The 12,477-nt window shown below is 44.9% G+C and overlaps 3 protein-coding genes and 5 non-coding genes across 8 annotated transcripts; all 8 read right to left on the reverse strand.

The window, feature by feature from the left end:
• Positions 1-1,346: 1,346 nt before the first annotated feature.
• Positions 1,347-3,594, reverse strand: LOC311342638 (uncharacterized protein; the record flags this gene model as incomplete). The annotated part of the gene is made up of 3 exons (XM_084467498.1): positions 1,347-1,716; positions 2,121-2,610; positions 3,546-3,594. 3 exons carry the CDS (start codon positions 3,592-3,594, stop codon positions 1,347-1,349), a joined length of 909 nt encoding a protein of 302 aa, XP_084323624.1.
• An 829-nt stretch (positions 3,595-4,423) lies between these two features.
• kctd14 (potassium channel tetramerization domain containing 14) lies at positions 4,424-7,121 on the reverse strand. Its single transcript, XM_084466736.1, has 4 exons — positions 7,029-7,121; positions 5,734-5,958; positions 5,435-5,569; positions 4,424-4,951 (listed from the first exon to the last, which is right to left on the reverse strand). The coding sequence occupies exons 1-4, from the start codon at positions 7,080-7,082 to the stop codon at positions 4,640-4,642; spliced, it is 726 nt and encodes a 241-aa protein (XP_084322862.1). The 5' UTR covers positions 7,083-7,121; the 3' UTR covers positions 4,424-4,639.
• A 326-nt stretch (positions 7,122-7,447) lies between these two features.
• rps3 (ribosomal protein S3) lies at positions 7,448-12,349 on the reverse strand. The gene is made up of 7 exons (XM_084466855.1): positions 12,284-12,349; positions 11,770-11,900; positions 10,752-10,845; positions 10,159-10,253; positions 9,366-9,553; positions 8,176-8,382; positions 7,448-7,526 (listed from the first exon to the last, which is right to left on the reverse strand). The coding sequence occupies exons 1-6, from the start codon at positions 12,311-12,313 to the stop codon at positions 8,180-8,182; spliced, it is 741 nt and encodes a 246-aa protein (XP_084322981.1). The 5' UTR covers positions 12,314-12,349; the 3' UTR covers positions 7,448-7,526; positions 8,176-8,179.
• Positions 7,634-7,782, reverse strand: LOC311342688 (small nucleolar RNA SNORD15). The gene has a single exon (XR_014633430.1). It is a non-coding gene; the product is annotated as a small nucleolar RNA SNORD15 (small nucleolar RNA).
• Positions 8,812-8,960, reverse strand: LOC311342689 (small nucleolar RNA SNORD15). The gene has a single exon (XR_014633431.1). It is a non-coding gene; the product is annotated as a small nucleolar RNA SNORD15 (small nucleolar RNA).
• LOC311342687 (small nucleolar RNA SNORD15) lies at positions 9,795-9,943 on the reverse strand. The gene has a single exon (XR_014633429.1). It is a non-coding gene; the product is annotated as a small nucleolar RNA SNORD15 (small nucleolar RNA).
• Positions 10,400-10,547, reverse strand: LOC311342691 (small nucleolar RNA SNORD15). The gene has a single exon (XR_014633432.1). It is a non-coding gene; the product is annotated as a small nucleolar RNA SNORD15 (small nucleolar RNA).
• Positions 11,296-11,443, reverse strand: LOC311342692 (small nucleolar RNA SNORD15). The gene has a single exon (XR_014633433.1). It is a non-coding gene; the product is annotated as a small nucleolar RNA SNORD15 (small nucleolar RNA).
• Positions 12,350-12,477: the final 128 nt, after the last annotated feature.

The following is a 12,477-nucleotide window of genomic DNA, read 5'->3' on the forward strand; positions in this document are numbered from 1 at the left end:
ACAAGAGTCGCGTCTGGAAGTACTTTGCGTTTGGAACGCTGCGCCGCGCGACCGTTTCAGACGGGACCCGTTTCAATGTTGCGCTTCTAAACACGCATGGTACGACTGCGTTCGGCATCACTTACTTGGTGTTGTTTTGATTGAAGATCGGCAGGTTGTAGTAGGTGCGGCGGTGAATGTGTGCGTGCGTGTGCGTGTGTGTGTTGCGAGCGTATGCAATTTCAAAGTAAACAAACCAACTCAAAGCCGATGCATGCATCCAAAATTATTCGTTCAAAACCAAATAAACAAATCAAAAACAGCGTTGCTTATTCGCTTCAAATACTTTTTCTTTTCAAAACTTGGTTAATTAATACGGCGCGGTACCGAGCAGTTGAAAACAATGTTGGCGTCTCCTGTGGCTGCCTTGCGCACCTGCGTTATATTACTTAATATTAGGTTGGAAGTTATGTTTTAAACCCCGCCATGCACGCAAGTGTAAACGCCAGCCGCATAGCTGCATGACTGCCTGCTTTCAGCACGTATTATTATTTTTTTAATTATTATTACTTGAACGCTACATGCCACTGTTCTTTTTTTGTAATGTTAATAGTGGTTTATTTTTATTCATTACTTGAAGGCTACATGCCAGTGCCACTGTTTTTTGGAATGTTTAAATGTTTTTAATAAATAAAGTACATGGGATTTATTGTTTTGTTTTTGACCGTGGTATCGAATTGGGTATCGAGAATCGTGGAATTTCACTGGTATTGGTATCGACTACTAAATTTCTGGTATCGTGACATCCCTATTCAGCTCTGTTTGTTTTTTTGCTGCATTTCACATATAACAAACACTAGGACAAATATAGCCTAGTTGATTTCCGTGTTTAACTGAGAAAACAGGGAGTGGAAAGCTGGGACCCTATAATGTTCAACTAACTGTTAACTAATAATTTCAAAAAAAAAAAAAAACATTTTCTATACGCGTGCAGCTGTGAACACATGTTATTTATTGTAGGCCTATGATGTGTACTTTTAGGGTTAGGATAAGACCTATCTTATAGCGTTCACCACAAATGACTCTGAAAAGCAGTGCCAACATTTAAATATGTTTTAACCATTCAGCAAACAAAAGGCAACAGGCTGATTATCATTTATTAGGGTCAGCATCAGCAGAATAGCAACAGAATAGCAGGAGAATAGCAGGACGTAGGTGTTTACGTGTATGTGTGAAAGCTGCTAAAGACAGACGGATAGATAGATAGATAGATAGATAGATAGATAGATCGATGAATAAAGTTCATTGTATATCCTGATGGTGTCAGAAGGTTATTCTGCTCAGAGAGGACATGTAGAAAGAGGCAACTACACATCAGCGCGGACATGCGGTGAGTACCGCCCGCGGAACCACTTACAACCAAGGTGAACCGCGATGCCAACCATGGCTAGCTGAGCCATGCAGAACAGCACCATGCGGCCTGCAGGGACCAGGTGGGCCCAGATCCACACACAGTGCTCCGCTTCCTGCATCCCACCGCCCACTTCCTTCCTGGTGCTGTCCGGAATGGGGTTGTGGAGGAAGAAGATGGCCGATGCGTCCAGGAAGCTCTCTAACACTTCGCTTTCTGTAAGGCTGGTCACCTGACAGCGCCAGCTCATGTTAAGCCCCGCCTCCTCCTCCTCCGGCAGGGTCACAAACAGGGTGACGTTACAGGGGGAGGCCAGGGTAACAAACCTATGGCACACAGAGGTATCATGGGAAATATATATATGGAAGAAGGTGTTTGCAGACGTCGCGTCGCGAGGTACTCGTTTTTATTTCAACCTGCACTGTTACTTTTCTACAGCAGCTATTAACTTCAATAAAACATTTCATGCGTCAACAAGAAAGATCCTCAAGAACCAAATAACCTATCCACGAGTCCATACATCCAGGGCATATTCCTCAACAAATCCTTTTATTCTGGTTCACTTTGGTCGAAGCAGGGGCCTGGATATCCTTATCAACCAATCAGAGATTATACATGCAGTAGGGTTTGTTGACGTAAAGAGGGAGGCCTCTGCATCGCAAACCAATCCAAGTGTTTGTGTGGGTTCCTTGAGAGGAGCAGAGCATCAGCGGGGAGAGAGGGGTCTTACCTGGGGTGGTCTGGCAGGGTGGAGCCGTGGGGTCCCAGCCCCCAGCTCAAGAGGAAGGAGCGGTTGTTGTTGTGGGAGAAACAGTTCCAGGGGTCGTGGAAGGTGTGCAGCAAGCAACTCAGGGCCAGCCTCCCCCCAGGCTTCAGCTGGCTCAGTGGGCTGGTGGTGGACACGGCCAGCAGGGAGAGGTATACGTTAACAACAGTCTTGTCTTCACGGCCGTTAGGATAGCAAAAGTACATCCCCGCGTCTCCGGGCTGAAGCCGGCTGAGGCGGAGCGAGCAGTTGGAGCCGACCGAGGTGCGATTGGGCCTCTCCGTGTCATGCTGGACCTCCCCGTCTTCCACCTGCAGATGATTCTGCTGGCAGTTGCTCTCACAGAACAGCCAGGTGCATTGTGGGAGAAGGTTGCTGTGGCTGCAGGGTAGGGTGACGTTGCCGTCAACGTTGCCGTACACTTGGATCTTGGGTTGGCTCCCGCCCTTCACACCTGCACAGGTAGACACACGGAAACTATTTTTGTGTAAAAACACAGAAGTCTTGTATGTTTGGGCCGACCGTCCAGACGGATCCACCATTTTCGGTGCCTGCAAGCGCACTCTTTTGAAACCAGGTCCCAGGGTGAAAAGGAGAAAAACGGCCCCTGCGTTTTCGTGTTAGGATTCGTGTGGACGCCAGATACGCAAACGATGACGTCATCGCCCCCTCACCAGGTGGCCAACGTTGGATTTCCGTCTAATTTGTTGTTTGATTTGATTTGTATTATTTTTGTAGCTTTAAATACAGACCCTTTGTAAGTTTAATTACTAACTGTAAATTACAGCGCGCAGGCTTGATGCGCATGGTCCGCCTTGTCTTCTTTTTTTGATGGCGAACCAGTGCCAATATAGGCTTTGAATATGTAGCCTACTACAGCGTTCATGTTCCATTCATGTATTTATTTAGCTTTGACGCATGAAATGACACAACACGCCATGGTTTGAAAATGTATATATATTTTTTTTACACTTTAAATAATACCTAAATCATATTTTACACTGTAAATAATGTAGGCCTACACAAGTTGTGTCCACATATTTTCTCCATATTTCGTCCTGTATCTTTCCCACAGAATCTGCCCAATACTACTACTGGCATGGTTAATTTCTCGCTCTGCTGCAGGTAAACGGCAGCAGATTTACCACTCAACAAAAAAATAAGTACAGTAGGCCTATTTGTATATCTTGCACAAATATACAAAAAAGATGGTGAATAAAATACTCTCATTTAGGCATGCAAGATTCCCTATGTGGATAAGGCACCCAGAGAGACTCCAAATTTAATTTAAAAAAAATTAATGTTTCACAGGCAGATAACTACCTCAGTTCAGGGACTTAACTATGTATACATATCCTAGTAACCCTACAGAACTGAATGTTTTAGTACCTGTTAGAATGTGATGAAGCAGGAGTATTGCTAAGAGATATGCATGCATCCTTCCTTGTTCTCTCCTCGTCTGTCTGTTTGTCTGGTTGATGTTGCTCATAGTGATTGCTCATAGAGTCCTTTGTGCTCTGGTCCGGATGGTTATGTGTGTGGTCGGGGACGTCTCATATCCTGTCTAGAGATTTGCATCTTTCTTCGACTGAGGGTTTCAAACCTTTCATCCACAATAAATAATCAGTAGCACTTCGGTCATATTAATATGCCATTTGAAATAAAATGAACAGTTGCACCTTTAAAGGGTACTCTGTAAGAAGCTGGAATTAACTCATTACTGGCCTGTGTGGGTGCAAATGCATTTTTGTCAGTATCCAAATGTTACTTGGCCTTTTAGTTTTCGAGGATGTATGCATGTTGTGGGGAAGCCTTTGTTATGTCTTCTCTGTTCATTACAAAATGCTGACTGCACTGAACTAATTTGTTATGTTATGTTAAATCAAAATGTTAAAACAATGCATACATTTAAACTAAAGCTGTTTGTCAGCGATAGAGGCCCCTCAGGTGGGGCATGTTACAGAGGAAACATTTTGTGGCGGAAATTGTAATTCTGTGAAACCCGCTGAGGTTTGACCACAATAGGACATCAGGCTTCTAAACAGAAAGTCCTTCACAACTCACTCAAAATCGGTATTCACCTCTGGTAACTTAAATAAGTGTACTTTTGTGAAACGAAAGTTGTTCCGAGCCATTCCTGCGAATCAATAAAAAACATACCCTTTTATTGGTTATATTGAATGAAATTGTACACTCATGTTTAACATGAGGATGATGATCATGAAAATAAAGATGGTGATAATGATGATTATGTTTTGTTCATTGTGATGTTCATGGTTTGTTCACACCAGTGATGATGATGCTGATGGTGATGTTTGGTTCACACAGTGCTGATGGTGAAGATGATTGTGGTAGTGGTGGTGATGATGAGGATGATGTTTTGTTCACACAGTACTGATGGTGAGTGATGATGGTGGTCGTGATGATGATGATGTTTTGTTCAGACCAGGGCTGATTCCCAGTCTAGAGCAGTCCTCTCCGTCCTACCACCAGGTGAAGGTGACCTTGAAGAAGCAGTCGTAGCTTCGGGACAGGAAGCCCCTGACAGCGGGCTGGGGCTGGATAGACACGCGGTAGCCGCGGCCCTCCACGTCCATGCAAATACAGTCCAGCAGGTCGGTCACGGACGGGGACGCCTTCCACGGCCCGAACGTCACCACCGACTCCTTCCCCACCTCCAGGCTTCCCATGGCGTTGTCATGGAGACCAAGGTCCTCCTCCGTCCGCAGAACACAGATGAGGATGCTGGAGCTGCGGCTGGCGACCGCCTCGGCCCGCGCGATGCGGATTAGAACCTAGAGATCATCGAAACACGACGTCAGTCTGGGTTTAGACCCCATCTAAACACAACGTCAGACTGGGTTTAGACCCCATCGAAACACAATGTCAGACTGGGTTTAGACCCCATCTAAACACAATGTCAGACTGGGTTATACCCCATAGCAAGTTAAACACAATGTCTGACTTTTAGACCCCATCTAAACACAATGTCAGACTGGGTTTAGACACCATTAAAAAACGTCTGTCAGGGTTAGAACAGTCATTAAAAAAAGTCAGTCTTTGTAGATTGTTTATGGTGTATAACTGCATTTTATGGTTTAAATACAGTATTTTAGCAAGTATAACTAACTATTGTGTATAACATGATTGCATATAAGGAGTATTTTACCATATCACGCATATAATTGTTAATGATCATGTATAAACAGTATGCTATTGAGTATAACTGTACATTGTTGTGTATACAGTATACATTATTGGGCATAGCTATCTCCCACCTCGATGTTCTCAAGGTAGTGAGGGACTCTGGACAGGAACTGCTGTCGCCCCACTGTCTCCCCGAAGTTCTGCGGCGTCTCCGCCAACAGCTTAACCAGAGGCTTGATGTCGTAGTGGACGGCTTCTTTGAGGACCTGCACACACGTACCAAAACAACCACACCACAACACAAACATATATTGACAAATGCGCTAATGTCTTTTGTGGGCTTCACCACATAGTTCTACAAAGTTCCTGGTGTGGGTGCTGATGCTCCTTCCTCTGACAGTCTCCCCTCCCCAGCACTAAAGCTACAAACCTCCTTAATGTGCTCCGTGGGTACACGGTCCGTCCGCAGGTAGTCGAGCACGGCTCCGAAGTGCGTGCCGTCCCGGTCGATGAAATAGCGCCCCCCGGCGTCCGTACGGAGCTTGGGCGGCTTGCCGCTGAACAGCTCCGCCAGCCGGGAGTCGGGGTGTCTCCTCAGGGTGCTCAGGAAGGTAGAAAACAGGTGCCCGCCAACGTTGATTTGCACCACGGGGGACTAGGAGCAGAGGAAGTAATTAAAAACGAATTTACAGCTGGACTAATGGATTATTAAACCTATCATTTGGAAAGGCTGAATCAACTCGACCTATTCTATTTTCAAATAGGGATGTGTAATAGGACTATATCAAAACAGATCAAATGTTGTCAATTATTTATCCTATATATATATATATGCGCTGCAGCAGGTATTTCCGTACTGTGCTGCTATCCCAAACTAAATAAAAATAAAGACAAAGTAAAAAAAGGAACGGTGAAGCGCACACAAATGTTATAAAATAAATAACAGGTCATTTCAAACGGCACTAAAACCTTTCTTCAGACACCTTTACAACATGGAGTTCTGTCACATCGATCTGTTGTGCTATATATTTTTTCAAAATCATTAGTTAAGAAAACAGGCTAGGTCTATCTGGTAAACATTGGACATATGTTACACGAGGCCAACAGCACTCCAGGAAGGGCGTCCGGATCCGCTCGTTTGTTCAAATAGGCAAGCCTGTTTCGCTGATCACAAGTTGGTTATCAGCAAGCCAGCAATTTCGAAATACGATTTTAAAGCATTGTATTGATTTTCACATTGCAGTGCGTTAGTTTTGGAGGTTGGACTAGCCTACCAGATGTGCATGCTGCGCAGTGAATGCGTCCGGTCATGGCATAGCACGAAAATATTACTAAGATTTAGTTTCAATCAAGCACGTATTCACGATTCAGAGGGAAAACTTGATATAGGCCTACCAAATTCCTCTTCGGCCATTTCCTCGTCGCTAAATGTGTGAAACAGAACAGCTGAGCCGAGCTCAAAAATTGAGTGACGAGACTGAAGTACACGCATTTATATAAATTCCCACGTTTGTGCCAAAATCTGACAGTTTTCCCAGTCTGTACACAAGAGCTTTTGTTCCAGAACCCATCTGCGAGAGGAAGATATTGGATGAAACTGCGGTCCCACGCAATAGCAACCGGTCATGAATTACTAGAAGTCGCTCGTCTAAAATAAGTTTGCGATTCATCACAAACATCGAAAACGCCCATATCACGAACAAACTTCAACCATTAAGTAGTTACCGTCACGGCAGAAGCTGCCGGTTTCCAATGCGATTTTAAGTCGGGCAAACTCATTTTCCTCGGCACCTGCACGCCCAGCAAAAATATGGTTGATGGCAGCTCCCAGTACAGGTGAGTTCCGGAGGCGTGTCTAATTAGTTCATGACGCTTCCTCGCCACTGTACGTGGCTCAGTGGTTCAACCTAAACTTGGGATGTCGTTTTACATCATTGAGATGCTAACCATATGAAGGTCCCAAACAACGCAGCAATGGAAAAACTTTACCAAGCAGAATAACCGAATCGTTTCATAGGCATGTTTTGTTACTTTACAAGGGCTATCATTAGGGGTGCATATGCTCAAGGAGAATGCAGATTTTTATATTGTTGCGAACTACGAAGACACAAAGACCTGCAGTTCATGCTACAGACAAGGCAGGATTGATGTATTTCCAGATTTTATTGTTTTTTGTACACAAAAATCTCAGGGTCTTGATTCCATCGGGAGAAGGGAGAAAACCTGCCAGAGAGAACAAGATAATAGATTAGTGATCCTCTGCATCAAGACGCATTTAAAAACAAACAGTCCATTCAAACTAAGAAAACTATCCTGATTTTAATATCAACCCTTCTCAGACAAATGCCTCATATGTCTTCAATCGAGAAAGACCACCTGCTCTGAGGAACCGGACCAGAACCACAAAACGTGACCCTGGACCGGTCAGTCCCAGAGCTGGACAGCCCCGTTCCGACTCGTCATCGTATCATCACTGAAGGTTAACTAGAGTATCTTTACACCAGGTTCAGACTTCAAGCAGACTGCTCCGGCAAGTGTCTTGAGCCTACCAACACATCAACAGTATAAACAGCTCACATAACAACTGTTATGTGAGCTGTATGTCATTACTATGCGACAAGACTTGAACCACTAGTGGTGGGGTTTCCCTGACACCAATACTCAACTCTTTATACAAAATGAACCATTTGAGATAAACAAAGCATGATCTTATTCAAGTAGATCCTTTGGCAAAATTGATGTTATCCAAAGCATCTTGCAGTAATTACAGATGAATGTCACTAGGCAAGAGGCATCTTCCACCCTTCTATGTGGTGGAGGAGACTGAGCAATTCTTCTCTACTTGGTGGTGTTGCTAGAGACCAAGCCTTACCCTTCTACGCGGTGGGTGGAGGGGGTCCTCCCTGGGGCATGACGGGGGCCTCTGGCTTGGCTCCCTTCTGCTCTGAGGTGGGGGTGGTGGGCAGGGGTTCGTCCTTGGGCTCAACGATGCTCACGTGGTCAGGGAGGGGCTTCTTGGGGCCGATCTTACCACTGGGGTCCCAGGGCAGCATGATCTTGACCTTGATGCCAAGCACACCTGAACACAAACACAGGAAGATGTTATTCAGCTAGTTTATCAACACTGGTAAGACACGTCAGCTGGTCACCAGGGCAACTATGCACTCCAGTGAAGTAGCATGATACTGACAACCAAACCCAACCTGACAAAATATTGTCAGGTTTTGTTTGACACAGCCAGACTTGGGCTATGACCCTGTTTAACACTAGGCTAGTTAAGACCTGTTATTTTAAAACAATTAAAATAATGTATTTTTTGTTTTCTCCCCACTGTGGTGGGGATGACTGTTCTTGCGCATTACGAGAAAGGCGTTAACCTAGTCAACAACCCAATTACTAGCGTTAGCTGTTTCCAAATGCAGTCAACTGACTCGCAGCAATACATGGTAAACTTGTGACAGCCACTCATTGATTTCACACATTTCACTAAATCTTTAGTCTCTACAATCCTTCTCAGACAAATGCCTCATATGTCTTCAATCGAGAAAGACCGCCCGCTCTGAGGAACCGGACCAGAACCACAAAACGTGGCCCTGGGCCGGTCAGTCCCAGAGCTGGACAGCCCCGTTCCGACTCGTCATCGTATCATCACTGAAGGGTAATAAATAAGTGCCATTGCACGTTAGAATAAAGCTCAATAGTACAAACTAGTGATTTTTGGCAACACAAGGATTAAAGTCACATAAGCCAAGAGGTCAGTGACCTGCACTGTTTTACATTACCCAGCATTGGTACAGAGCAAATTCTCACAGAGCCATGCATTATGCCAAGTTAGATCATTTAGAATATTTTTGCATGATTTAATTATTTGGATTCTGGTGTGTTGCCTTTTGTGTACACATATTGGAGGTTAATGTATGTATTCATTAAAGTATGATAACATCCATATAACACATGATCTATACATTTAGACCAGGCGTTAAAGGAAGTGTATAAGTGAGTGTAGGCAAAAGAGTATAATGACGGAGGTAGTGAATGTATTATTGAGTACGAGTGTCTCACCCTGTCTGAGCAGGACGTGGCGGACGGCGGTGTCAACGTAGTAGTTGACGGGGTCTCCGCTGTGGATCATCAGACCGTCCACGAACTTCATGGACTTTGCCCTCTGACCCCTCAGCTTACCGGACACCACCACCTCACAGCCCTTAGCACCGCTCTCCATGATGAAACGCAGCACACCATAGCACGCCCTGGAGATGAGGAGACCAATGTTAGTAATGTCCTGCTTCTGGTCCAACAAGCATGGTCAGGATGGATATTCTTTTCATTAAAAGCAATGTTTAAATAAATATTATCCGCATCTACATGAGTTTTTCCAAAGTTATTTCCAAGTTTATACATCTGTTTCACACTGAAAGCGCCTCATTATTAAGATATTAGTTTTAGTGGTTTCCAACAGCTGGACACACATTTAGCTCTCTTTTCTACAACCCTTCTCAGACAAATGCCTCATATGTCTTCAAACTAGAAAGACCGCCCGCTCTGAGGAACTGGACCAGAACCACAAAACGTGGCCCTGGGCCGGTCAGTCCCAGAGCCGCACAGCCCAATTCCGACTCGTCATCGTATCATCACTGAAGGGTAAGCAATAAGTCAATCAAATTATAGATGACGGCTACAAGGAATGAACTGGTAATCTTTAGTAAGACATTGTTAACTCACTACACCACAGTCAGCCAACTACACAGCTCTCCTGTTCCTAGTATGGTTACTTAGACATGGCTCTTTCAGAAATGAGTAGAGATTGATCATACAGTTTGTTTACAAAGAAAGACAGGATTATACGTTTCCATACCTACGCACGGCCAGACCTCCCAGCAGCTTGTAGCGCAGAGACTCTGCCTGGGCGATGGCGCACAGACCACGGGTCGCCACCTTCTCAGCATACAGCTAGAGGAGCAGGAGAAGTGATGATTAATACAGGTTGTAGTCAACTCCTGGCATACAGGAAACCAGTTAAAAATATTCATCAGAGATGAATAGGCTACAATAGGCTACCAAGTTACTAGGGACACCGTGCAGGCATTTAGAGAAACCCTTCTCAGACAAATGCCTCATATGTCTTCAATCGAAAAGACCGCCCGCTCTGAGGAACCGGACCAGAACCACAAAACGTGGGCCTGGGCCGGTCAGTCCCAGAGCTGGACGGCCCCGTTCCGACTCGTCATCGTATCATCACTGAAGGGAGCCCAGGCTGTCCAAACTTACAGGACAACTTAATAAAACACACCCACACTATTGAGCCAGGGAATGTCACTACTTAAATAATGACATGTAGGTTTAACGATATATTCCATTGTGCTTAGAATACCAAACCAAATCGGCAGTAGCCATGTCATTCACAGCCTGGTTCAACGACATATACACACACGCACTGTTGTGTCTTACCTCCACACTGCCCTCTGGGAAGCCAAACCTCTTCTGGACCACAGCGGTCAGTTCTCTGATGCGACGGCCCTTCTCCCCTAGAACATTCTGGGTCCTGTGAACAAGAGTGAAGTGGTTAACTACAACATGAGTCACTTTAGATAAAAAATGTCTGCTGTTCACTAGTCGCGGTTCCAGGGCATGCATGTATTGTTGTGTTCAAAAGTGTTGCCGTCTTTTAAGGTAGCTAGTTACATTTCTCAAGTCTAGGATGTTGTGGCCGCTGTTTCAGCAGGGCTCAAGACTTTATTAAGTGGCACATCCGGTCACGAACCATCCATCTGTGTACATTCAATATAAAAGACTGCCTCACTTTAAATAAATTGTAAAAGGTTGTACACCCTGTAGCACCCCTGTTTACTATACACCTGCAGCATTTACATGAAAGCATCCTTGAACAAGATATCATGATGACCCTAATGGTGGACTACCCACTCTAGTCACTGTCCCTACCATCTCTTTAATGACCAACATTCCCTCAAACAATAAGCGTTTCCTTGACAACCCTTCTCAGACAAATGCCTCATATGTCTTCAATCGAAAAGACCGCCCGCTCTGGGGAACCGGACCAGAACCACAAAACGTGGGCCTGGGCCGGTCAGTCCCAGAGCTGGACGGCCCCGTTCCGACTCGTCATCGTATCATCACTGAAGGGAGCCCAGGCTGTCTTGACTAACACGATAGGGAATGTAGTTTCATTAGTGATACGTTCACTGTATTCTACTTCCTTCATGTAGAAATAAAACCTTTCAACAGAGGGGAATCATTACCCCTATCTGCACCTTTAAAATACTACATTCAGTACCCACCCACTACGAGATCCAAATCACAGAATACCACCTCTGTAGTCGCATTCCATGCCTACTGAAAGACCAAGCAACTCTTTACTCTCCAGTGACCACTCAGTACAGACTACTAACTCTTTTCACTGCCTAACCCCCAACAACCGCCGGTGTACAGTCTAACGTGCAAGACTCACCTTGTGGCCAGGATGATGATCTCTGTGCGGGTTGGGGTGACGCGCACCTCCACACCGGAGTAGCCATCCTCTGCGAGCTCGCGGGTCAGGAACTCGTTCAGCTCGGCCTTGAAGATCCCGTCGGAGACGAACTACAAACAAACGTGGTAACCGGCGTTTAGACATAGTTTACAGATATTTGTAAACCTAACTGACATTACCGGAAGTGTATTGTCAAGGCTTGCCTATTGCCACTTAACCAAGCATATTTCCACGTTTGGTCGCTGTTGAAAGTGAGTGAAAATGTTGCTATAGTTTAGAAATGTGGCGAACCTAACGTGCTAGCTGCGGTGCTAGCACCAGCAAGAGCCCTGACTGCGAGTTGAGGATCTGTTCTAATCCTAACAGATGCGGGGATCAATATTCCAAAATCAGATCCAAACTGACACACTACACTTCTGTGAATAATAAACTCGTGACATTTTGTAGAGATGGGTGTTTTAAATGGATATATTTAGTATAAACAGTTGCTAACCTTCCTCTTCTTGGAGATTTGCACCGCCATCTTTCAATGGGCCATAGACAGGAAAGGACTTCAGGAGGAGGCGGAAATGAATTTATACCAAAAGGTTGGACTTCCGTTTAGCGCGAGTTCGAGGTGATCGTTGGCATTTGTAGATTTGTATATATTTTTAATATAATTTCTTATTTTATTACATTAATGACAAC

The sequence above is a fragment of the Micromesistius poutassou genome (genome assembly GCF_964030765.1).
Source record: "Micromesistius poutassou genome assembly, chromosome: 4".
NCBI classification, from domain to species: Eukaryota; Metazoa; Chordata; class Actinopteri; order Gadiformes; family Gadidae; genus Micromesistius; species Micromesistius poutassou.

Bases quoted from the DNA above. Each gene is read 5' to 3' on its own strand.
- kctd14 (XM_084466736.1), bottom strand. From the start codon at position 7,082: ATGAGTTTGCCCGACTTAAAATCGCATTGGAAACCGGCAGCTTCTGCC. The intron at 5,959-7,028 runs GTAACTACTTAA...CTCTGCTCCTAG, and splicing joins CGGCAGCTTCTGCCGTGACG to TCCCCCGTGGTGCAAATCAA. The intron at 4,952-5,434 runs GTGGGAGATAGC...GATGATCTCTAG, and splicing joins ACTACCTTGAGAACATCGAG to GTTCTAATCCGCATCGCGCG.
- rps3 (XM_084466855.1), bottom strand. From the start codon at position 12,313: ATGGCGGTGCAAATCTCCAAGAAGAGGAAG. The intron at 11,901-12,283 runs GTTAGCAACTGT...GTTTGTTTGTAG, and splicing joins AAATCTCCAAGAAGAGGAAG to TTCGTCTCCGACGGGATCTT. The intron at 10,254-10,751 runs GTAAGACACAAC...CTGCTCCTCTAG, and splicing joins TCCCAGAGGGCAGTGTGGAG to CTGTATGCTGAGAAGGTGGC.